The sequence below is a fragment of the Dama dama genome, chromosome 8 (assembly GCF_033118175.1).
Source record: "Dama dama isolate Ldn47 chromosome 8, ASM3311817v1, whole genome shotgun sequence".
In the NCBI taxonomy this organism is placed as follows: Eukaryota; Metazoa; Chordata; class Mammalia; order Artiodactyla; family Cervidae; genus Dama; species Dama dama.
The window spans coordinates 30,552,665-30,578,014 of record NC_083688.1 but is presented as its reverse complement, the minus strand read 5'-3'; the positions used below and the strand labels follow the sequence as shown (position 1 = coordinate 30,578,014).

Below are 25,350 nucleotides of genomic sequence, written 5' to 3'. Positions count from 1 at the left end.
AAAGTTTTCTTCTACTCCTAGGGGACAGAGAGTTTTGCTGTGAATGAGTGTTGAGTTTCGTCAGGTGCATGTTCTACATCTATGAGATGGTTTTATTTGTCTATTTATATGGTATACTATGTTCATTGATTTTCAGTTGTTAAACCAGTCTTGCACTACAGGAGTAAATTCCAGTCAGTCATGGTAAATAATCCTTTTTGAATGTTTCTGAATTCATTTTGCTCATGTTTTGGTAGGATTATTGTGTGTATTTCCATAAGTGATACTTTCCTGTAGTTTTCTTGTGGTATCTTCGTCTGGCTTCGGTATCTGGGAAAGGCAGGCCTCATAGAATGAGTTGGGAAATATTCTTTCCTCCTTTTCAGAATTGGTATGGTTTCTTCATTAAATATATGATAAAATTTGTCAGTGAAGCCTTCTGGGCCTGGTTTCTTTGTGGGAAAGTTTTTAATACTAATTCAGTTATTTTACTTATGATAAATTTAGTCAGATTTCCTATTTCTTCTTGAATCACTGGTGGGAATTTGTATCTTTATATAAATTTGTCCATTTCATCTACATTGTCTAATTGTTGGCATAGCATTGTTCATATTATTTTTCCCTTATAAATTTTAAGTTCTGTGGTTGTTAGGTATATGACTGCTTTTATTCCTGATTTTTAGTAATTTGTATCTATTTGTATCTTCTCTCGGTTAGTCTAAATAAAGTTTCTCTTTTATAGAAGATCTAACTTTTAGTTTTACTGATTTTCTTCATTATTTTTTTTTAATTTCATTGATTTCTGCTCTGATCTTGATTTTTCCCTTCCTTTTTCTCACTTTGGATTTAATTTGCTCTTTTTTAAATTTCTTGTGGTATAAGTTTAGATTATTGATTTGAAACTTTTTCTAACATAGATATTTAAATCTGTACATTTCTCTCTAGCCAACTGTGCACCATAAACTTTTCATTCTCACTCAATTAAAATACTATCTAATTCCTTTTGTGGTTACTTTGATCTTTGGATTATTTAGAACTGTGTTGTTTAGTTTCCAAATACTAGGAAGTTCCCAATTTTATTTCTGTTGTTGAGTTTTAATTTAATTCTGTTTTGACCAGAGAACATTTCAAGTGGCTTCAACTTTTTACATTTATTGAAACTTATTTTATGGCTTAGCATTTAGACTCTTTTGACAGATGTTTCATATGTCCTTTAAAAGAATATCTATTCTGTTGTTGCTAGGTTGAGGCTTCTGTAAATGTCAAGTTGATCACTTTGGATGATAGTTTGTTCAAACCTGTACCTTTGTTGATTTTCTATCTAGTTGTTTTCCATGATGTTTTGAGTATGGAAGGTTATTTACCTTGAGACCTTGTGGGCTAGTGAGACCTTTATATTTTTGCCTCATCTAGCTAAACAACTGTCTAGAACCCCAAGTGAATGTCTATAGAGTACCAATAAAGAAACATTGTCAATTCAAGTAATAGGGTGTATTTTAAATAAAGGTCTTCAGGTATTGGAGTTTAAAAAAAATAAACATAGATATATATATCACACGATTGTTTGTATTTCAGAATTCTCTGCTTCGTGGGAGGAATTTATTTACATTAGTAAAGTATTGGTCACTTAGTTGTATCCAGCTCTTTGTGACCCCATGAACTGTAGTTCACCAGTCTCATCTGTCCATGGGATTCTCCAGGCAAGAATACTGGAGTGGGTAACCATTCCCTTCTCCAGGGGATCTTCCCAAACTAGGGATTGAACCTGAGTCTCCCGCATTGCAGATTCTTTACTGTCTCAGTCACCAGGGAAGTCCCTTACATTAGTAAATGACGAGCTTACACAGTACAGGGAAAACCGTGGCAATTTTAGGAACTTCTTAGTAAGTCTCACTTTAGTGTTTACAGATTCGGAAAATTCAGAGCTTTCATTGCTTCCGCCTTTCGTTTGTTTCTTCTTTGTGCCATTTTTCTCAAGCATGGGTGTATTTTGTTTGATTCATTGTTTGTCTCACACATAAGGTTGGCTTATCCCACAATTAATGAAGCCATTTACACATTGGAATTTTAAATATAAGGAATTATAGAGGAGATTGAATCTATAAACTAAAGATAAAATTTGCCTTCTACAAATCTGATTCAAATTGGTAGACTAACCTGAAGGCTGGTGGGCGAAATTAAATATTTTCTAAGGTCCTTTTTCATACTGCCATGTAAGTAAATGAGTAATAAACAGAGAAGTAGGTGGTAGAGAAAGAAAACAAAAGAAATTAAAGGATCAGTGAAATAGAAGTGTCCAGAGTAACTGCCACCCATAAATGCCAATCCATGAAAAATATGTTTCCATTTAGAACTCATTAGAAATAGAAATAATTGTTTATTGTTTACTTATCTAATAGTCTCTTACAGTTTCAAGATGATTTAATTGCTTCTTAGACCTCTCATTAAAAAATAAGTATATACTCATTGAAAAAAAGTCAAATAATAATACAGTAAGTAGCACATGAAAAGAAGAAATCTCTTCATTCATTGTCCCCCTCTCTTCCAAACCCTCCTTATAACCAGCATTCTCTGTCTTGCTTTCTCACTCTCTCTTTGTAAGAATAACCCCGTTAATCCCTGTTAATGTTCTATATTATAATCAAGATGATTTATTGTTTTAGAGTATGGTAAATTGAGGCTATAGTCATAGGCAGTGGGGTCAAGCATCTTGACCTAAGAGGGTAAAAAAGAGCTTACAACAAGATGGGGTGAGGCTAATTCATTCTTAGTAAATGACAGCAACAAAGATGCCTGCATATATAGTTATAGTAATGTGGAAATGATATATCTGACTCCTGTATACATCGTTTGTAGGCTGTTACTCTTTGTCTCTGCATTTTCTCTTGTAAGGGATCTTTGTTTTAATTATTTCTTTCTCTATAAAAATGAAAGAGTGGTGATAAGAATCTAGGCTGTCCATTCCCCCCAGTGATAGCCAATACTGAATACGCAATGTATGGATTTAAGTTGAAGGAACACAAAAAGACATCTTCATGTCTTTTAGACATGAAGCTTTTAGGGGAGTAGCTCAGGAGGCCTCGATCATTTATTCATCCATTCAGCAAATGGTGGTTGAATGCCTATTATGTGCTAGTCATTTTGGCAAGATACAGACAGTAAATGGATAAAATCTATGTCAAGTGATGGTAAGCACTTGGATTCGTTTCCCAGGGCTGCTGTAATGAGGTACACCAGCTGGCTGGCTTAGAATAACAAGTTTATTTTCTCTCAGTTCTGGAAGTTAGAAGTCCAAAATCAAGGTGTCCATCAGGCTGATTCTCTGTAAGGACTCTTGGGAGAGTCCATTCCGCGCCAGTCTCCTAGCTTTTGGTGACAGCTGGCAATCCTTGGTGTTCCTTAGCTTCTGGATGCATCCCTCCAGTCTGCCTCATCTTCAGCTGGAGTTCTGTGTATCTGCATCCAGATTTCCCTCTTCTTACATGAACACCATCTTACTGGATCAGCACCACCTCCCCCTTATGAACTCATCTTGACTTGATTACTCTGCAAGGACCCTATTTCCAAATAAGGTCACATTCTGAAGTTCTGGGAAGAATGTGAATTTGGAGGGAACCCTGTTCAACTCCTAATAGCACCATCACTATAGAGAAAAATTAAAACAGGATACTGGTGGGAAAGTGGATGCTGGGGTTGCTACAGGCTTGTGATTTTACATAGAGGACCAAGGAAGGCGTGCTGCTTGGTTGTCATTTGAACAGAGCATTGAGGAACGTGGAAGGTAGAGTGTGGTAGCTATCTGGGGAACATGGCAGCCAAGAGGGAGCATTGCCCAGGAGTATCGGGGAAGCCAGTGTGGCTGGAGGAAAGAAGCAGAGGAGATCAGAGTGGCATCTGAGGCACGTGTCATGTAGGGCCTCCTAACCTTTTGCTTTTACTCTGAGTGAAATGGGAAATTGCTAAAGAGTTCTGAGTAGAAGATGAGCTGATTATGTTTTAAAAGGCACTCTGGCTGCCCTGTTGAGACTGGGCAAGGTCGAAGTAGGGAGATGAGTTAGAAAGCCACTGCAGTGATCCAAGTGAGAAGTAGTGAAAAGAGGTCAAACTCTTGAGATATATTTATATACATATACATATATATATATATATATATATATATATATATATATATATATATATTCTTGGCAGGTTTTGCTGATAGTCTGAAAATAGGATGTGAGAGAAGGAAACAAGTCAAGGGTGACTCTTAAGTATTTGGGCCTGAACAAGTGGAAGGTGTTGACATTTATTGAGAATATAAAGACATATTAAGTTGGTTATACAGGTCCTGACTTTAAGAAAAAGGCCTGGGTTGTAAATATAAATCTAGGAGAAGTCACCATAGAAATGATCTGTAAAGACATGAGAATAATGAGATTTTTGAGTAGGGGAGAGGTATGAGTTTTAGGGCACAGGTGGAAGGAGTAATTTAGATAGTTGCACACACAGATAGTTTATCCAAAACAATAGGAAGGATGCAGAGTACGGGTATAGGTGCAAGTGGGTTGACCAGTGTGAGGAAGAATTCGTGGAAGAGGCTGGCAGACCTGAGCAATAAAAGGCTGGATAGGAGAGGGCCCAGAGAAAGGTATCCCAAGTGAGGCAGCAGCCAAAGTGATGGGGTGTCCTAGTGCTATGAGCGTTAATAGGACTTCCTGCAGAAATAAGGGATTTTTGTTTCTGCTGTTATTTTGCCTCTTGAATTTATTGTTGATGAGTGTTTCTAACCGCTTTGTACCTAGATCTAAGTTTCTTCTAATTTTTAATCACTTTCTAATCCAGTTGTTTCATATCTCTTTTCATTTCCATCCGAAATACCACTACTACAATTTAGGCTTCCATCATTTCACCATTGGACAGTTATAGCATCCTAAATTAGTTACCCTCAAAATTCTTCTTGTTCAACTCATCCTATGTGTTGGTACAGATTTAGCTTCTTACAGCACAGATTTGATTATGGTTCAACCCTTCTTAATCACTCTCCGTGTCTTTGAAATTAGTCCTCCAGTCGAGACTTCACACAGCCTGGTCACATCCTGCCATTCTAGACCAATCTTCTACTGGTCCCCTCTGTGTACCCTGTGCTCAGACCACACTGGACACCTGCTAATACTCCTATGACGTTCACTTTGCTGCCCTTCTGTATGAATGTCCCTTGTTTTTTCTCACCCTGCCAGATCCCGGCCCCAACGCTGCAGAGAGATTCTGGAGATTTAAGAGCCTGTGTGTCCTGGGATATTAATGCCTGGTAGTAGTTTTATTGTAATATGATTCATTATCAAAGCTGCTGCTGCTGGTCTATGCAGATAAAACCTCCATTTGTTTTTCTGCTCTCTGAGTCTGCTGGCTAGTAGTAATTTTTTTGTTTCCATCATTGTCCTTAATAAAACAGTGCTTGGGAATAATCATGATTTGAATTTTTGAATTACAGCCAGACTAACCCTCAGATTTTCCGGATTGATTTATAAATCTTAGCCTCATCAGAGAAGAAGCATCTCTGTATTTTGAGTTCTAAAATATTATACAACTTTCTTCACAAAAATCAAAAACAGGGGGAAAAATGGAAAAAAAAAAAAAGAGGGGTCTGAAGGGTCCTTAAGGAAAGATACCAAATATGCACAGTACATCATTATTTACCAGTTTTTAAGATTTATACATGGAGTATGGTTTTTAAATTTCTGGTTCTTGATATTCCTTTAAGAATTAGTCAGATTCTTGAGGCATTGTAAAGCTCTGTGCCCTGCCTCCCCCTCCTCCATCATCCCCAAAAGCACATCCAGCTAGCGGCAATCTGCTTCTCTCCTTGCTGAGGAGTCTGACTCATCACTCACTGTATCTCTTCAACTGATACATGAATTTCAGTTCCATGCAATTACCAACTTTTAATTGGATCCCACTGCCAGATTGGTCTCCTGTCCCAGCATTTTCTCTTGGCTGCCCTCTTTTCTGCGTCTGCTTGGTTCCCTCTGCCTACTTCCCGTATTAGTTTGATGGCATCCACCCAGGTATGAAGCTGGACAGAGACTATAAAATGCCTACAGTACCAAATACTGTCATCTTGCATTCTGCCTCTTTCCCACTACTCATCCAGAATGGAATCTAGATGGTTTAATTCTGAATTCTTCTGTATCACTGCAGTATTTAGTAAAATATCTTATTTTAGTATGCTTCACCATTGTAGAATTGAACATTTGTTTTAGGACCTTAGAAAATTATGAAGATACTCTTTCTCTGCCCTCTCCACTCCCTACTCCCATCTTCAACACGTACTTCCAAGCATATAGCATGTACATTATATAAGTGAGCTGAAGATATCACTTCCTCGTTTGATGAAAAGGACTTCCTTGCGTTTCTTCCTTATGTTAGCGTCATGCCCCCGATTTGCACTACTTAAAGTACACTCCTGTTTGGAAACGAAGGAATTAGTTAGACTAAAGAGTGGATATTCTTTGGTCTTTAGTTAATTGCTATAAGCCTTGTAAATATGAACTGATAATCTTCAGGTTTCATGGGATGTATTTGGTGGGTCTTTAATAGTTAAATGGAATAAATAAATAGAATTTTTAATAAAAAATTGAAAGGCCATAGAATACCATAAAACTGCCACCCACCGACCAGCAAGCCTAAAAACTAACTTGGGGACAGATCTAGTCTTACACCCAAGTTATTTAAGATGAGAAATATTATTCATCCAGAATGAAAAGGTCTTGTCGTCATGTTCCCGCTCATAAACTGATCTTGAAGGCAGTGGGCTGAACCAAATGCCATTTTTCTAGCTTCTCATTAGCTTACATTATCACTTGTTTTCTAGAGTGAGCTAAGACCAAGAGACCTTCAAAATCTTTCTTCCTGTGGCTACAAAGTAGGCCTCACAGTTAGCTCAAATGAAAACAAAAATAAAATGAGAGAGATCTCATAGTCTGCCGATTGGAGTCTGAACAATAAAGACTTTGCATTTACTCCGCTCTTTGTGCCTGGGGTTTTAATTTAACACATCAATGAAAAGGCAGCATTTAAAAAGAGGGGGAAAACACCCAGCAAGACTTACTTTTATTAGTGCAATTTGTAAGAAATTACTGCACTTAATGAGAAAATCGTTAAGCATGAAAAAATGGGCTGTGACTTAATTTACAGAGCTTAAATGGTGAAGTTTTAATTGAGTTTTTTAGTTACTGGTAAGAAAAATATTAATAATGAAAAACAACTACCAGGGCTGTATCTGTACTGTTGAAGTGGTCAGCGCTTTTACATACCTTAGTTCAATTTCCTGTGCCACTGGTCATGCATAATATTATAGCTGTGGTATTCTCTCTCATATCTGCTGACTTTTTCTGTTCTTTCAAGGGAGGCAGGCAACTTCTTCTGTCTGCTACATGAGGAAATTTGGGGCAAAGAGTCTAGCAGAACAGTTTCTTAAAGGGAGAAGGGTGGGGCAGAGGTAAAAGGCAGGACAGAGCTGTGTCCACTCCACAGTCCACCTGCTTAAAAACGAGACAACAATTGAATGTCACTTTCAGGTTCATAACGCTTATCCTTTACCCCTGGTTCTTAGTTTCTCTTGTTGTCACCAGTGATTTATTTTTCCCCAGTAAGCAGATTTCATTAAAGACTGCAAAACTAAAGACAGCAATAAAACCAGACCAAGAAGCACAACATTCAGGACAAATTCCTGGGATCATAAATCCAAATTCTTTTAGAAGTAGAAGTCAAAAGGGTATTTAAAGAAATAAATCAGCACATCTTATGTCATTTAGAGGGAAAATATTTAGGATGCCTTCTTTTTGTTCTTACATTCCCTGAAGTGCATTTGACTCCTTAAAGGTCATGAACACCATGGGAAGGGTTCAGTAATGAAGAAAAGTCCTATGTACTTTATATTCCTTTATTATTTAAGTTCAAGAATGCTTTGTTAATTTCTGTCTCCTGCAAATATCTGATGTGTAAATGGGGCATGCACTCCTGTGGGTTCATGATAACCCACTGTGCCAGTGGCCCCTCGGTCCTCTGCTCACCCTTTCCCTGGGTGCCTGGGGTCTGCGGGGAGGAGTGGGGTAGGGCCTGTCCCCGCAGGTTGCATCTTCCAGGCTCCCACAGCTACTGGCTCCCTACAGGTTCAGATCCTGGTGAGAGATTGGTGAGAAGTAAGGAGGGAGGGAGAAGCCAGAGTATTTCTCTTCCCCACCGCCCCCCCCCCCCCAAGTGGGGCAGCATCTCCAAGTCCTCCATGGTTTCTGCTCCCAGAGGGCAGGCTTTAGTTATCCCCTCCTCTTACCTCTTTCTGCTCTGTTCTTGTTCCCCTGTGGTGCCAGGGGGTACTAGGGGCTTCTTGCTATTTCTAATCTCTGGGTTATAGCGCCCATAGTTGGCTTTACAGTTCTTTATCACCTGTGTTAACAGTTGCCTGCATTAAATTTCTTGGGTTAAATATTCAGTGATTTCTGTTCTTCTCTTTGGACCCTGGCTGATAACGCACAAAGCCTCTACCCACAATGGCCAGTTTATACGCTATTTGAGACACAGGGAAGCCTCTTTGTGACTGATTTTTGTTCCCTGTATTAAAACACAGACTTGTTTTCTTACCAGGCAAATGTTTCTTGTTAACTTTTTACTTTGAAAACAGTGATAGTAATTTACATGTGGATTTCATTGGCTATAAACTGAACTGCTTGCTTAGATTTTTATTTGTTACTGATAGATGTTACTCCTTTTTAATTCTCTTAATGACTGACCTGATCATATACTTTTTTAATTTAAATATTAGATTTTTTACTGTCACTTTATTTTCTTTAACAAAGATGCCCTTGTCGTTGACTATGTAAACTGTTGAACATTTTAAAATGATTTAACTGCTGACATCTGTAAAATGTGCACCTCTTCAATAAGTAAAATTCACATAAGGCATTGAGATCACGAGAAGAAAATTGAGAAACATCCTGAATGATGCCTAGGTTCAGCAAAATCATTTGAGATAGCTTTCTAGTCCCTTATATACAACGTGTGACAGTTGAGTGAACTACTTGCTCTTTTGGCTCTGTAGGATAGAGGGAAAAAAACCCTCAGTAAATGACTTTCTTTCAGTTTGTTGGAAACATCTTTGCAGAAAAGAGAGGAGTAAGTAAATGTCAAGTCAGAGGCCAGCAAGCACACGGCCCCAGGTGGTCATGACTAAGCAGCAGGAGGGGGGATGATTCGTTTTGTAGAACTTTGGGGGCTTCCCTGGTGGCTCAGATGGTAAAGAATCTGCCTGCAGTGCGGGAGACCGAGATTTGATCCCTGGGTTGGGAAGATCCCTTGGAGAAGGGAATGACAATCCATTCCAGTATTTTTGTGTGCAAAGTTCCAGGACAGGAGAAGCCTGGTGGGCTGTAGTCCATGGGGTCTCAAAGAGTCAGACAGGACTGAGCAACTATCCCTTTCACTTTTGGAAGGTGTTTAAAGGTTTTCTGGAGAGAGAGAAAAAGCATACATTTCAGATCAAAAAAACACCACCATTTTCCTCTTACATAACACTTTTGAATCTTGATAAGATTTTAATATAACACTAAAGTATAATAAGTATGAAGACTCATTTTGGGTCTTAACGATCTGTACTCATGTCAGATTCTAGGTTAATATATTAATGCCCCTATTAAAAACCTCAAAATCCAAAACAGACAGGTTTGAAATCCAGAATAGACATCTTGATTTTGAAGACTTCTTGAGATAAATGACAACCTTTGCCTGAACTACTATCCTAAGACGGATGGCCCTTCTAGTGGCCATTTTTTATATTAGCTGCTAATGAGTATTATTGAGCCTCTGAGTAATTCTGAAAAAGCATTTTGGTGAATTATAGTTGGGGCTATGATTTACTGAGTGTGAACACTGTGATTGATTTGGAAGCAGCAGAAAGCACCCCAATGCTCAACATTTCCTATATGAGGAAGAGGAGAAGAGGGGGAATCAAAAGCATAATCCAGCCAGAGTTAGATTACTTTTGTCAGCCATTTCTGCATTTTTACATTTATTAAAAATGGCAGGAAAATGCCACCAAAGTTTGGATGAGAGGTCCCTTATCCACATCCCATTCTGATATTCAGTGTATTAGAGCATCATCCATCACATCTATTCACTGGTTAAAAGGTTCATTATAATCAGCCACAAAATAGTCTAGGTAGGGGGCCAGATGCACAGACCACATAACTGATTGTTTTGAGAAGGACAGAGTGATTCTGTGTATTCATTGGGTTTATCTGAAGTTTGGGTATGTTTATCTACCTGGGTTCTGACCCTTCTGGGGAAAAGGACAGAACAGTCTAACATGTAAATAAGAAAACTAAATCCAGATGGGCCCACAGATACATAAGGATGTCATTCTTAAATGGAAACTGAGTATTGAGACTGCTACTTCCTTTTCTTTGTGTTCTTTCTTATCCATATCATTATTGCAAATGGATTATTGGCTTTCGCATTGGCTTTATTTTAGCTTCTTTTGAATATTTTTTTCTATAAGGTGGCAGTTGTGTGTGTGTGTGTGTGTGTGTGCGCGCATGTGCACACCATCAAAATTCAAGATAAAGATGGGTACAGAGATTGTTTTTTGCAGAGCAATTCAGCACTGTCTAGTTGTTTCATGGGCTCCCGGGCCCAAGGACACCCTATGTTTTAGAGTCCTTCATCTTCTGTGCTCATTGCACTCTTTTCCTTGCAGAATTTATGTAATAATAATGTGTAATATTATTTATGTAACACTTTATAACACAGTAGACAATTCTCCTCTTCAGATAATTTCTTCTCTTAGTATCTGTGGTGCCATACCCTCCTGACTCTCTCCTGCCTCCCTGACCACCCCTTCTTGGCCTCCTTTGTCAGCAGCCTTTCCTCTGTACAGCCTCTGAATCCTGAGGTTCCTTAAAGGCTTGGTCTTGAACCCTTTTTTTCCTGCACTTTCTCTGTCCTGCCCCAGCTCCTCACGCACACTGTTCATTCTCCTTGGGACACCCTTCCCTCCTGCCTCTCCTCCTTTTTCTTCACTACTCCTGGCCATGGGCTCGATGTGCTGGACCGAGTGCTTTTCTCCACATACACCCCATGCTTTCCCACCTCTCTGCTTTATACTTTTGCTCATTCTGTTTTTTTGCTGTCTGATAGCCAACTTCTATTTTTCATTCATTGCCCAGCAAAAAAGCCATGTTAATTCACAAAGCTTTCTTATAATCACCAAAGAGTTTTTAAAATTCAGATTAGTTGATATATTTCTGTACCACTCAGCGCTCTTCATGTTTACCTCCTGTTACTATTTTTATGTATATGTGTTATATTCTCTATTAGCGTGGAAACTCCCCAAGGGCAAGGATCTTATCTTCAACTTAATCGTGTCTCCTTTAGAACATAGCATAGCATCTTATATGTCACAGTTACACAGTAAATATGTGTTCAGTTCAGTCGCTCAGTCGTGTCCAACTCTTTGCGACCCCATGAACCACAGCACGCCAGGCCTCCCTGTCCATCAACTCCCGGAATCCACCCAAACCCATGTCCATTGAGTCAGTGATGCCATCCAACCATCTCATCCTCTGTCGTCCCCTTCTCCTCCCACCCTCAATCTTTCCCAGCATCAGGGTCTTTTCAAGTGAGTCAGCTCTTCACATCAGGTGGCCAAAGTATTGGAGTTTCAGCTTCAGCATCAGTCCTTCCAATGAATATTCAGGACTGATCTCCTTTAGGATGGACTAGTTGGATCTCCTTGCAGTCCAAGGGACTCTCAAGAGTCTTCTCCAACAACACAGTTCAAAAGCATCAATTCTTTGGTGCTCAGCTTTCTTTATAGTCCAACTCTCACATCCATACATGACTACTGGAAAAACCATAGCCTTGACTAGACAGACCTTTGTTGGCAAAGTATTGTCTCTGCTTTTTAATATGCTGTCTAGGTTGGTCATAACTTTCCTTCCAAGTATGTACTAGGCTAAATTAAAATAATCACTGTATCAAGCAAAGAGGAATATTATAGCTTTACATTATAACTTGCAGAGATTTCCTCATTCTCATTTCAAAAGAAATGAGAAACGTGACATCTCTGGGATTATTGCCTTTGGCCTTTAAAAATTCTCATTTGTGCCCAGATAAGAAACACCGAGTGAACTTGATATCAGACTATCTGAGAAAGCAGGCTGCTTGAATGAAAATATCAAACATTTCTCTTACTTTACCTTTCCAGGCTAAAAGAGGGAGATAGCTTCTGTTGGTTTCAGCTTCTTGTTGATAGTTTTCTGCTCTGCTTACAGGGTTGTATTATTTAAAACTTTGTTTAAAAAGTCCTATCCAAACATTCCTTCTCTGCTTTGAATCACAGTTGGATGTTAATTCACTGCTGTAGGATACACAGGTAAAGATTTCTGAAATTTCAGAAGTGTTTCTTTAATACCTCAAGTTGGTTAAGTACTTCATTGTGATGGAGATCATAATCTCCTAGTTGGTAGAAAAGATGAAATGGTTACCAGGATGTTTTCACTTGCTGCAAAGTTATTATATTTGGAAATACTTCATGCAGTTTTTTAATCCTTTCCACATGCTACAGGATCCTTAGCAAATAAGTTGATGGCACCGCATTTCATGTCTTTTCATAAGGTATTGAGCAGTGCTCCCGTCACTGTGATTCAGCTAGTGGCCGTTAGCCTTTAGAGGGAAGCCTTGAAAGTATTTTCATTAGTACTGCAGGCGCACATTCATAGCTATGGGAAAGCTCAGGTGAGGCCACAACAATGGCAAACGTGCACTCTTAGAATGTCTTGACCATCAGCACAAATTGCTGAACAGCCAGCTAGTGAGCAGTTTCAGGGAGCAAGTAAGAATGAGCCTTTAGGTCATGACTTGTGCACGTCTCCTTGGTTTGTTCTTCCACCCAGATCTTAAGGGTCTGTTTTGACCTGCTTAACCACTTTAAGTTCCCTGATGACTTTATGTTTTAATTTCCTCTGCTTTTTTTTAAATGAAGAATGTTTTGTTTATGAGGCAGTCTCAAATTGCAGCCCACCTTGGAAACCGTAACGTTATTAATGCATTTCCTCTTTCTGTACTACTTATGACGTTGCTTGCTGACCATTATCGTTTGTTAAGTATCCATGGCTTTGTAGAGTGCTGAGTACCTTAGAGACTCTTAAGATTCAGCTACAGGCAGAGGATAAGTAGCAATGATTTTCCATTCTATGGGGATATTACCAAATTAAGTTGAGGGCTGGTCTTTTCTAATGTGACCTGTGATTAGAAGAGGGTGGAGTGTCCCTGGCTGATTAATTTTCTTTGTCTGACACTATTTGACATTTATCCTGAGTGGAATTAGGGGAGGAAATAGAAGATCTGTTTTCGATGACGTTATCAGGAAATGCAGTTTTGAAATATCCAAATGGCCCCTCAATTTTGGGGGGTAAATAAAAAGCAATAACAGCTAAATGTTTGAAATTCCAAAAGGAACATTTAGCTATAATTCTAAGCACTTAAGAAATTTTATTTCTTGACAAATGTAAGTATATCCAAGCCTTTTAAATGTAGACTTTTGAAATCAGCATTCTGCATCTCATCTTTCCTTCCCATCCACCCCCTTAAAAGAGGAATGGCTTTTGCGCAAACAGACCACCAGGGAGGCTCTTGATCCGTAAAAACACACTACTTACAGGCATGCAGGAGCATCCATTCTCTCTAACAAGCATCATTCAGATCAAGGAAAATAAATTTATTGTCTTATGTTCTAGCAAGTCACCAGCTAACAAATCACATCGAGCAGTTTTTGGATACTAACGAAACACTCTATTTCATGAAGAGCATGGACTGCATCAAAGCCTTCAGGGAAGAAGCCATTCAGGTAACTCTATCCTGTGTCCTCTTCCTAAACAGTTGGCCACCATCACAGCGGAGAGACATACAGCACCCCACAGATAAGCCTGGGCTTTAAAAATAATCATCCTTCCTGTGAAGAGCAACATGTGCCAAGAGGAGTAGAAATGACTAGCTCATGTTACTATTGCTGTCATTTCTGAGGAAGAATAAAGATGGGTGGGTGACTGGGATGTTGTATCCCTCGGAGTTAGCTTTTTATTACACTATAGCCCTGGCTTTATGATTTCTACTTATTGAGCCAACCAAATTTCTCTTCTATTGGATTCTATTTGGCTATTTTAGGGAAATGGATGGAGAAAATACAGTTACATAATTATTGAGAGGATTGAGTGAATGACCAAATTACTTCTTGAATTGTTTAGGTAGTTACAAAAAGTGATAAGAAAATAAAAATATTGTTAAAATTAGAATGGGATGAAAGAGTCAGAAGTAGATAAACCAAATGCCCTACAGATAAATATCAAAATGTTGGCCAAATAGAGTCAGTATAAGACGAAGGATGACTCAGTCAGGTGGAGAAAGATTTGCTTAGCTGAAAAGGTAGTGGAAATAGTTTTTAGTGCACACATCCCCCTCTGCCTGGATGGAGTGTCTGACAACACTTCTGTGCACTGTTGCCAGCACGTGTCCTTTAAATTACCAGGTGATTGGATTCCAAAAAAGAGAGAGAAGAAGGTGGAAGAGGAGCCAAAGAGGCTTTCGAGACATATCAGTCAATCTTAATGACCTTTTTTAAACTAAAAATATAAAAAGAAAGTTGGGAATATGTGAATACTGACTGGTTATTACTCTTATTAATTTTTTGTGAATTTTTTAAGTCTATATTTTAAATATTGCATATTGATAGATGAGCTAATATGGTTGAAATTTGCTTCACAACAATCCAAGAGTCGTGGGAGAAAGTGAGGGTATAGATGTTACAAAGGTGATGGGCACACAGCATCCACTAAATTGCTCTGTTTGAATTTGTCTATATTAAAACTTAAAAGAACAAAGTACCAGGCCACGAAAAAAACCTGGGCGGCTATGGAAATTTCTGTGCCTTCAACAGATGGAAAGATTTACAACTTCCAGCAAACGAAGCTGAAATTTACCAAAGAAGAACATTTTATGTGTTTTTAATAAATATGGTGGCTTTGTGTATATATGTATATAAAACACTTTGGGGGTGAATTTGTTTCTGTATGAGCTCTGACCTGCCACCTTCCCTACCCCCACACGCTCCCACAGTTTTCAGAAGAGCAGCGCTTTAACAATTTCCTGAAAGCCCTTCGAGAGAAAGTGGAAATTAAACAATTAAATCATTTCTGGGAAATTGTCGTCCATGGTAAGGTGTCATTTGTCTTTTTCTCCAAAAAGTTATGCTATATTTTCCAAGTATAAATTCTAAATATATTGTGTGATGTGTAACGTGAGGACCTGATGACTTCCCATGTGGATTTTTCCATGTGGATTTGGGAAATGCTCAGTATTTGGTAAACTAAAAATCTTGATTAATAAGCGGAAATACAAAGTGATAAATAATAGGTAAACATATAAGTCCCATCTTAAACTCTTTGTGTAGTGTGGCCCTTTCATGACTGTGCTTTCTGTTTGATGACTGAAGAAGCTGTATAGGCATTCATTGATCCCTGTCTCAGATTCTTAGACCTGTAAGTCCTGCTGGATCCATAGCACTTTCATTAATCTCCCCCACAGTTTGCCCTCCTCCATCTTTCATTGCCATGTTCTTGGGCATTTTATATTAGCCAACCAGCGTCTTCATGCATCAAAGCCACTCACTTATTCATAGTGACCAATGCAAATTAAACATAGGAAGAGGGCAACAAACATTCTTTCACTTTTTGGCTTGTTGTTTGATTTCTATCATGCCATTTGCCCATTTCCTTTAACATGCCTTGAATTTCTTTCAGAACCAAAACACAAGATATTACCTGTTAAAAGTACCTATTATGAAAACAATGATGTTGCAAAGTACAAAACTTCTTACTTGAAGTAGAGCCCCCAAATTAGTTTCAACCTGTCCTTCTGTGCAGACTCTGTAAAAAAGGAGTCACATGCCTATCTCCAGCTTCTAACAGGCAGTTTTTCATCACACAGACAACCGTTTCCCTGACAGTTAATTTTTCAGCCCTTTAACTTCTACACTGGGGAGCAAAAGCAATTAGAATAGGTGGTGAATGGGGCTTACTCAAATCACTTTTGTGTCTCTGCTGTCGACCGAGTAGATGAAAGAGATTGGTTTTGGTAGCTATTGAATGCCTCCAGTATATTGCTTGCTTAAAAGAAGTTTGCAGGACATACACAAGATACATATATATATCCTGTTGAGAGAATACACATGACCTGTGCCATTTCTAGGTACAAATGGATGTTAAATGCATGTGCTTTTCTGAGAGTGTTTTGTGCATCAACCATTTGAGACAGAAGAAAATCTTAAGAAGAGAAAACTAAAGGGTAGATTTTCCATCCTTAATTTGCTCTCACTGAGCTCAACTCAACACTCTGGGCTAAATGATAGACAAGATCTTTGTAAGAGCGTTTTTCCTTCAGACCTTAGCTTTCTGCAATTCCATCAAAAGCTGGTCACACTGCTAGAAGTCAGAAAGTCTGCAGATTCCCGTATCTGGTACCTAATGGGTTTGGACAAAAGCATCGTTACTCAATTTGCATTTATTTACTGAGCTCCTGCTATGAATTACACTGAGGGAAATATAAGAATGAATAAAATGTAATCCCTGCCCTAGAGAAAGTATAATCTGTTAGGAGGGATAAAATATTTACAGTCATACAGGATACAGTATGGTGAGAGCTATTTCAAAGGGATAAACAAAGTGATCTGAGAGTTCTAAGGGAGAGATTCAATCAAGAAAGACTTCACACAGCAGGTAGCATTTGTGATGTGGCCTTCATTTTCTACAAGCAAACATGGGAGAAAGGGTGATGGAGGATGTAAAAAACGATGTGAGTTCAGCGCCTTTCATAAAGCTTTATATTTCCTATAGAGAAGAGCACCTTTATATTAATAATTCCCAAAATCTCCCATGCAAAGCTGGGATGAGGTGGTGGAAAGGAAGGTGGGATTGGGCTTGAGTCTCTGTGCTTGCATTTTCCTTTGTGAATTACTTTATAGATGGAGTTACTCTGATCACCAAAGATGAAGCCCCTGGAAGCTCTGTCACTGCTGAGGAAGCCAAACAGGTATTGTGGGGTAGCTCCCTGTCTTTAGATGAATTATTGCAGGGGAGATTATTTTCTTGGTGCTCATTCTTCCTTGAAGAAGTAAAATTCTAGGGATAACTAAATTAAATTACTGTACCATTCTTTACTCAACCAACAGGCAAATTGCTTCAGCTGCAGCATCCTCATAGGAGAAATTGTAATCTCACTCAGTTTGCCATAAGCTACGATAATGTTTCTAGAACTCACCTACAATTGCACTTCAGTACCTCTAGAGTTTGTGATCCATAGTAGACCCTGGTTAAGGCTAGGAAATCCATCAGCCCAGTGATCCCCACCCAGGCTACACATTAGTCACCAGGGAGTTAATTTTTAACAACAAAAAAAGAAATATATATATATATATATATATATATATATATATATATATATAAAAATATATGTATATATAGATGACCCCTTACTCTCCCCTAAAATGGGTCTGAAATGCATTTGGAATGTGGTTTTGAGTTTTTAAGGCCCCTCAGGTAGTTGTAAGGTGCAGCAAGGTAGAACAACACTAGTGTTCCAACATAAGGCACATCCAGGTCTTCATAGTAACACACCCCGGGCATGCAGGCCCCATGGACTTCATATTGATGCAAATGGTCAACATACTTGGTGTCTTCCTATGTGGAGAATGAGCATCACATCTGATTCAGTTGTGAGTCAAAAACAGCTATTTAGCTCAGTTCTTCTTCATTATACTGCAGATTTGTGACGAAATTTCAATGAAATTAAGTTGAGTAGCTCAAAAGCATGTGGCTCATAACATCCAGTGTTGTTTACAGTCAGTGGCTGCCCCAGCCTTGCTGGCACAGCACATGGCCACTGTCGGCTGTGTGCTAAGCCTCTGCTGTGTGCCGGGCACTGTACTGAAGGGTAAAACAGCGCCCCCACCCTCTAGAGACTCATTTGCTTACAGGGTAGCAGGAGGAAGCAACGGAGACTCAAAAATTAACTAAGAGAGAGCTTGGTCAGGGACTGATGAACAGGAATCTAAGGGAATGGCGGAAACAAGGTCAGAGATGTTCATCTATGGGCTAAACTCAGGCCAGAGTTTAAAACTCTTGAATTTTCAGTTCAGAAAATACATTTGGCAAAAAACATGATATTGTTTGGCAAAGAAATGAGAATATACAAGACTTTTTGTTAAGCCCTCTGCCTGGCAAAAGCATTTTGTTAAAGAACAGATATGGCCCCTGCTCTCAGGAAGTAAGATCTCAGGATTTAAGAAGCATTGTTTAAGATGCTGACTGTTGTCTCAGAGAAGGTTCTGTGATGTCTGTACCCACTGCTGCCAATCAAGACTGAGTACTGTGGGCTTCCGAGTGCCCTGTCACTGGTTCTATTTCTATTGGTTACTTTATACAGTGGCATGATAATACTTCCCCCTTGAACTAGGGTGTGTCATTCAGGGCTCTGCAGAGAGAACCAACACTGTGTGTGGGGGGAGGGTATGGAGTGGGGATTGATTCATTTTAAGGAACTGGCTTACACAATTGTGGGGGCTGGCAAATCTGGCATTTATAGAGCAGGCCAGCAAGCTGGAAATTAAGGCAGGATTTCTTTTTTTTTTTTTTTTTTTTTTTTAGGCAGGATTTCTGTATTACATTCCAGGGGCATAATTCCTTCAGCTGATTGGATGAGGCTTACCAGCATTATTGAGGGTAACCTTCTTTTACTTAGTCAGCTGATTGCAAATGTTAGTCACATTCATAAAATACCTTCACAGCAACATCTAGTGTTTGCCATGACAGCTGAGCACCATAGCATAGTGAAGTTGACACATAAAACCATGTAGAGTGAAGGCTTATCAATCAGTTTTTGGTAAACAGGTAAAATAAGGCAGATAGTTTAATTTTAATCATTATTGCATTCAAAAAAATCTATTATCCAGTTGAGAGTTGAGTACATGTTACAGTTTTGGGAGGAAGCCGAAAGCCCTGACCTGAAAAGGCAGTCTTTTCCCCCCAGCATTACCTCTTAACTGAAGGTATCACAGTTGCGTGAGGCCATAATACGAGAAAAGGAAGAAAGCGAAGGATAATGTGCTTCCTGCAAGTGTCTGAGCCTTAGTCTTTGTTGCAAATGCAATATCACCTTTGGAATTTAAGAGCACAGAGCATAACCATCAGTAATTTTAATGTCTGGTAATGAAGCTGCAAAGAGGAATTTCAGTGAAGACTAGATATGGGTGGGTGTCTAATATCAACAGAACTGATTTCAGTTGGTTGCGATTTAAGACAACTCCGAAAACATCATCATGTTTGAAGAGAGAGAGAACACGGTCAACACAGCAGAGTGAATGAAGCTTGCTGTTGTGACTGACTCTCGGCACACACTGTCATGTCTGACCTATAAGATTATGCTTTTGTGTCTGCTTCAGTATCACAGGAGCCCTTTTTTTAAAATTTTTTTCCAGAATGAAAACTTAGTCCTCTATGTTAAAAAAATTTTTAAATGGCACCTGTTGATTTTTGGAGAGAATTGTGCAAGGGAAAAGGTACACATGGATGATAATGGGGAGAATTAGTACAGTTCTGGCTCATGGAAGTTGATTCCTTGCAGTTTTAATAGGAGAGACATGCTTCAGCTTTTTATCTTAGACAAGTTATGGAAGTATAATCAGTTTTGACCACACAATAAAATACTCATTTACATTTTCTTCAAAGCAGCTGTTGTGTTTGGTCACTTCCCAAAGAATCAATTATAGAAACTTGGCTGTAATCAGACATTGAAGAACAATCCTTATAGTCTGTTAAAATTCTTTCAAGATATTGACCATAAGTTATTTAAAGTTGGCACACTGTCACCTTATCGCTGTTAAATTTTGATGATTTGAAAGGATGATTCAGGGATGCCCATTTTACATGAAAATTAAATCATGACTTTACACTTGCTCGTCTTAAGGACAGCTGTTTCCCTCTAGTATATTCTAGAAATGTGTGGATTTTATGATTCTTTGAGAATATAGGTAAGTCATTCTTGCTGTAGAAATAGAAAGTTCTCTCATGACATAAGCTTAGACAGTCACTTTTCCTTTCAATAACTGATACCTCTGTTACATTTTGAAGCCTAGATATAAATATAACCCCTGTTTTCCATTTGTGAATTCTTTCACTTTTTCTGTTTTCTGGTAGTTAGTTAGACATGCCATTAATGTTTGATGTTTGTATATATATTTTTTTTCCTCCAGTTTTATTTTGTTTATTTTTATTGAGTTAACGTTGCTTTATACCATTAGTAAGTTTCTGTGTACAACATTATATTTCAACTTCTGTATACACTACGTGCTCACCACCAAAAGTTTAGTTTCCATTCATCCCTATACAGTTGACCCTCTTTACCCATTTTACCCTCCCCTCATGCCTTCCCTTCTGGTAACTACTAGTCTATTCTCTCTATCTGTGGGTTTGTTTTTGGTTCATTTGGTTTGTTCAGTTGTTCTGGTTTTGTTTTATATTCCACATGTGAGTGAAATTATACAGTGTTTATCTTTCTTTATCTGACTTATTTCACTTAGCATAATCTTCTCAAGGACCATATTTCAAAAAGATATATACACCTCAGTGTTCACCACAGCATTATTTACAATAACAAAGATACGGGGGGGAAAAAAAAACACCTAAGTGTCCATTGATGATGAATGAGTAAAGAAGATGTGGTATACATACACAGTGGGATACTGCTGCTGCTGCTGCTAAGTCACTTCAGTCGTGTCTGACTCTGTGAGACCCCATAGACGGCAGCCCACCGGGCTCCTCTGTCCCTGGGATTCTCCAGGCAAGAACACTGGAGTGGGCTGCCATTTCCTTCTCCAGTGCATGCAAGTGAAAAGTAAAAGTGAAGTCACTCGGTCGAGTCCGACTCTTAGCAGCCCCATGGACCGCAGCCTACCAGGCTCCTCCGTCCATGGGATTTTCCAGGCAAGAGTACTGGAGTGGGGTGCCATCGCCTTCTCCGCAGTGGAATACTGCTCAGCCATAAAAAGATGGAGTCTTGCCATCTGCGACATCGAGAGACTCTGCAGCGCCTGTGCCCCCTCTGTCGTCTCACTCGCAGGGCTTGGCTCTGTGGTGGGTGGGAGTCGTGCCTGTTGATCCTGCCACACTCCAGGAGCATCACAGTCCAGGACCAGGGAACCATGGTCCATGAGACCTGGACTTATAAAAGGTCAGGAAAGGCTGATTCTTCATTCAAAGTTTGTCGTCTTTATAAAACAAATTTTTTTAAAATTTTTTCCTACTAACCTGTGTTAGGGTTGAAAGAGTAGTTCTCAGCCAGGAGTGATTTTATTCCCCAGGAGATATTGGCATTGTCCACAGACATTCCAGGTGGTTACAGCAGGGGGCATGCGACTGACTCCTAGTAGGTAGATACCCTCACAACCAAGAATGATGAGAAGCCCTGGGCTGAAAGGATTTAAACAAGTCACATCCTTAACTAAGGCAGAGGATACTGGCTTAAGTTGTATAGAATTTTATTCAGCTGGAAGGAATCCTAATGATGATCTAGCTGAGTTTTTATTTTCAAAACTGAAAGCTTACAAGGAAGCCTGATACATAAAACAGAGAAGGGTGACACCTCTCCCTTGATGGACAGTGGGAGTGGAAATTTGGGGGTTACCCATGCCCTGAGGACTTGGAAGAGCCCTCAGGGAACAGAACCTGAAAAATACTGATCTGGTCCAGACTCCTTTTTTTTATTTACACGTGAAGAAACTTATGGCTGAGACATCAAATGATGTGCTTACAATCTCGTAGTGTCACCGGCCAGGAATCCCGTGGTAGGACTGAGCCCTCCATTCTTTTTACTCCATATTAAGAGCTCAGAGAGGAAAGAGAATTTATTCCCATGGCTTTGGAATATTGTTTCTCACAGGATACCAAGGCTGAGATTTGCCTAAGTAATCATTTGATACAAACTCTGTGGGGGAAAAGGCATCATTTTAGCACTTGTTTTCCTTATAGCTGCCTAACCTAGCCTTCTTTATTGGTGTTGACATTTATTGATTTTTCCAGCCTAGCATCATGGATGCTCAAAGCTTAGTGATCTGGTCATTTTCCAGAGGCAGTCTGGAGAGGTGAGGTTGACTTCCTCAGTGTCTCACAAGTTCATGGCCAGCAGAACTGGTTAGAGTCCAGACCCTGGACTCAACCATAGTAACCTCCATGCATTTTCATGCCTCCACCATAGAATGCCACCAGCCACCAGTGTACATAAAAGATTCTCACACTCTCTCTTTCAAAAAAGATCCCCCAAACATTGTGAAAGATTATAAGATTAGAATTAAGAATCATTTTTGGAGAACAGTTGTCTCTGACTGCTGGCCCCTGTTGGACCCCATGACATTTTCCTTTGTTCTTTTCTTCCTTTTCTGCCTTAAATCCCTAGTGAAGTTCTATATGTTAGTATAAGAAAAGCAGTAATTAAAATATCACATTGTTACTTTATATTTGTTTAGAGTTTGATATTTTTAAGATATGATTTTAAATTTTTTATTGAGCTAGAACATACAGTAAAAGCACAAATCTTAAACGTGAACACTGGTCAATTCTTACATAGTCATATATCTGGGTGCCCACCACCCAGAGCAAAATACAGAGCATTTCCAAAACCTCAGACGGCTCCCTGATACCCTACCCAGTATTCTGACATCTGTCACTTGAGAGTAGTTTTGCCTAGCTCAACCTTCGTATAATTGGAATCATGCCTTTTATGACTCATCCATGATGTTAAAGTTGCTCATTCTTATTACAGCTATGTAGTATTCTCTTTTGTGGTTATACCACAATTTTTTCATCCATTCTCCTAATGACGGACACTGGTTGTTTCTAAACATTGGCAGTTGGGAATAAAAATGCTACGGGTATTCTTGTGCCTGTCATTTGGTAAACATATATTGGTTGTATTCCTAGGAATTGGAACATAAAATCTACAATACCACGAGGCATTTTTTGTATATTTTATTTCGTCTGAGAAGCAGTGCAACCTCAAGAGTTAAATGGGGTCAGTAGTAGTATTCCCATTTTATTTTTGAGGAGAGCTAGTTATAGAAAGGTCAAGTGGCTTACCCAGGGTTACTGGGAAATGTACAGTGCCTCGATTATATGGTTCTTTTTCCCCACAGTGGTTTGCAGATTTCTCTGCTGAACTGTATTCCCTATAAAGCATGAAAATAGCATTAATGAAACCTAAGTGTGTGTCATTTTAAACAAAATACATGCAAACAGGTTTTCATTCTTCATGATGCTATTGTATGTTTAGACCTTGGTGTTGGAATCAACCTGGTAGAAACCATATGTTTTCAATTTGGGGATTGTTAAGGGGGTTGAGAAGAGTTGTACACGACTGAGGGACTTCACTTTCACTTTTCACTTTCATGCACTGGAGAAGGAAATGGCAACCCACTCCAGTGTTCTTGCCTGGAGAATCCCAGGGATGGCGGAGCCTGGTGGGCTGCTGTCTATGGGGTCGCACAGAGTCGGACACAACTGAAGCGACTTAGCAGCAGCAGCAGCAGCAGCAGCAAGGGCCTTAGGACAAGCTGATCTTTAGTTTTTAGTCTTAATGGAGGAATAGGGCTGCAAGCTTCTGTATAGAAGTGATAGATGCAGTTTCTCTGCTTGTGGCCAGGATTGTATTTCAGTGTACCTGAGAAGTAGTGGTTTATCCATCTCATAAAGATCTCTAAGTAAGAAGGTTCTTTCTTGGTAACCCCAAGTACATGATGGTGGCTTGAGGATGGAGGACTGTGTCACACAACTGTTTTGTTTTTTTTTTTTTTTCTATTTATCCTCTTTTTTCAGCATATTGCAGAGAGAAAGAACATAAGAAAAGTCAGGTGTTGACTCGTGCCCTTTTTGGCTGCATTCAGAGAATCTGTTGCTTTTATTGAGAAAACAGGCCAGTCTCTGCTTATCTCTAGCTTCCCTGTCATGCACAGCCTGGAAATTACTTGTAGTTAAAAACTCTGATGGTGAGGAGTGATAAGTGTAAGAGATCAGCTTCGCCTGGGGCTGTGGGAAGGATAATGGATGGCAGCCTGCTCTTAGCTGTAATTTGCTTAAGCAGAAGTATAAAGCAGATCTGTCAGGAAATCAGCTCCAGATGTTTAGCACTTGATGGAAAGGAGAGTTTATTTGCTGCCGTTCCTTTCTTCCTGGAATTCGGCCTCATCTCAGAAACGTGCCATTTATGTTTAAAGGTATGTACTATGGTCATATGGTGCAGACAGTCCTATCTGAATTTATCCTTAATTGCAGTGTGAAAGGGGCTTTGCAGGTGGTTTGGGAACGGGAATTGGAGCTTTCAGAGATTGTGTGCCAAAAAGCATTAGGAATTTTCTAGATTCATCAGTGGTTTAGTCACTAAGTCATGTCCGATTCTTACAACCCCATGGACTGTAGCTAGCCAGGCTCCTCTGCCCATGGGATTCTCCAGGCAAGAATACTGGAGTGGGTTGCTATTTCCTTCTCCAAGATTCATCAATGCGTACCTACTATGGGTCAGGTTTCTAAGGGGGTAATACAAGATATAACGGACTACAAAACGATTAAGACCACAGAGTTTGTGTTTGAAGGTACCAGTCACTTGTAGTCCTCAGAGGCTTCTGGTAAGACACAGCTCTACTTTTTTATTTTATTTTATTTTTTTTTACTTTTTTATTCTTTTCTCATCAACTCGATATGTCTTTATCCTTTAGGCTGATATTCTTGTTGTAGGGAAAATCACCTGGGGGCTAATGATAGTAGGAGAGGAACAAAATAAAAATCATTTTTAATGTTGATAATAATTAGAATCATAAATAAAAATTAATTTGGGAGCAGAGTCTGACCTTTAGATGTAACCCACATGCAGATGCACGTGTGGATTGCTGACTCATTCATCTCTATGTGCCACATAGAGTATCTTTATTGGGTATCTTTATTAATAATCAACCTGAATGAATAAGTAGAATTGATGATATGGATCAATTCTGTTGTGTTCAGGCTGTGCCTCCACTGCTAGCGTCTTCTGTCTCCTAAACCACGGATAGATTTCCAGGACTGACCACGATCCAGTTCAGAGTCAGCAAAGGGCTACAGAAAGATGTATACATGTCCTTAGAGAAAGGTGAACTCCTTAATCTCTCAATCAGAATTGAAGTCAATGATTGATGAGGTGGTTTTGACTGAGGGGGAAAAAGTCCAGGAGGGAGAATGAGTCAGAAACAGACTGTCATAGCCACGTCCA

General features: G+C 39.3%; 1 protein-coding gene across 1 annotated transcript in view; it reads left to right on the top strand.

The window, feature by feature from the left end:
* Positions 1-25,350, top strand: part of XRCC5 (X-ray repair cross complementing 5) — an 80,923-nt gene that overhangs the window by 52,536 nt on the left and 3,037 nt on the right. The window contains exons 17-19 of the mRNA XM_061148791.1: positions 13,749-13,858; positions 15,124-15,220; positions 17,027-17,094. Of these exons, the coding sequence (XP_061004774.1) occupies positions 13,749-13,858; positions 15,124-15,220; positions 17,027-17,094 (275 nt within the window). The remainder of the gene's footprint in view (positions 1-13,748; positions 13,859-15,123; positions 15,221-17,026; positions 17,095-25,350) is intronic.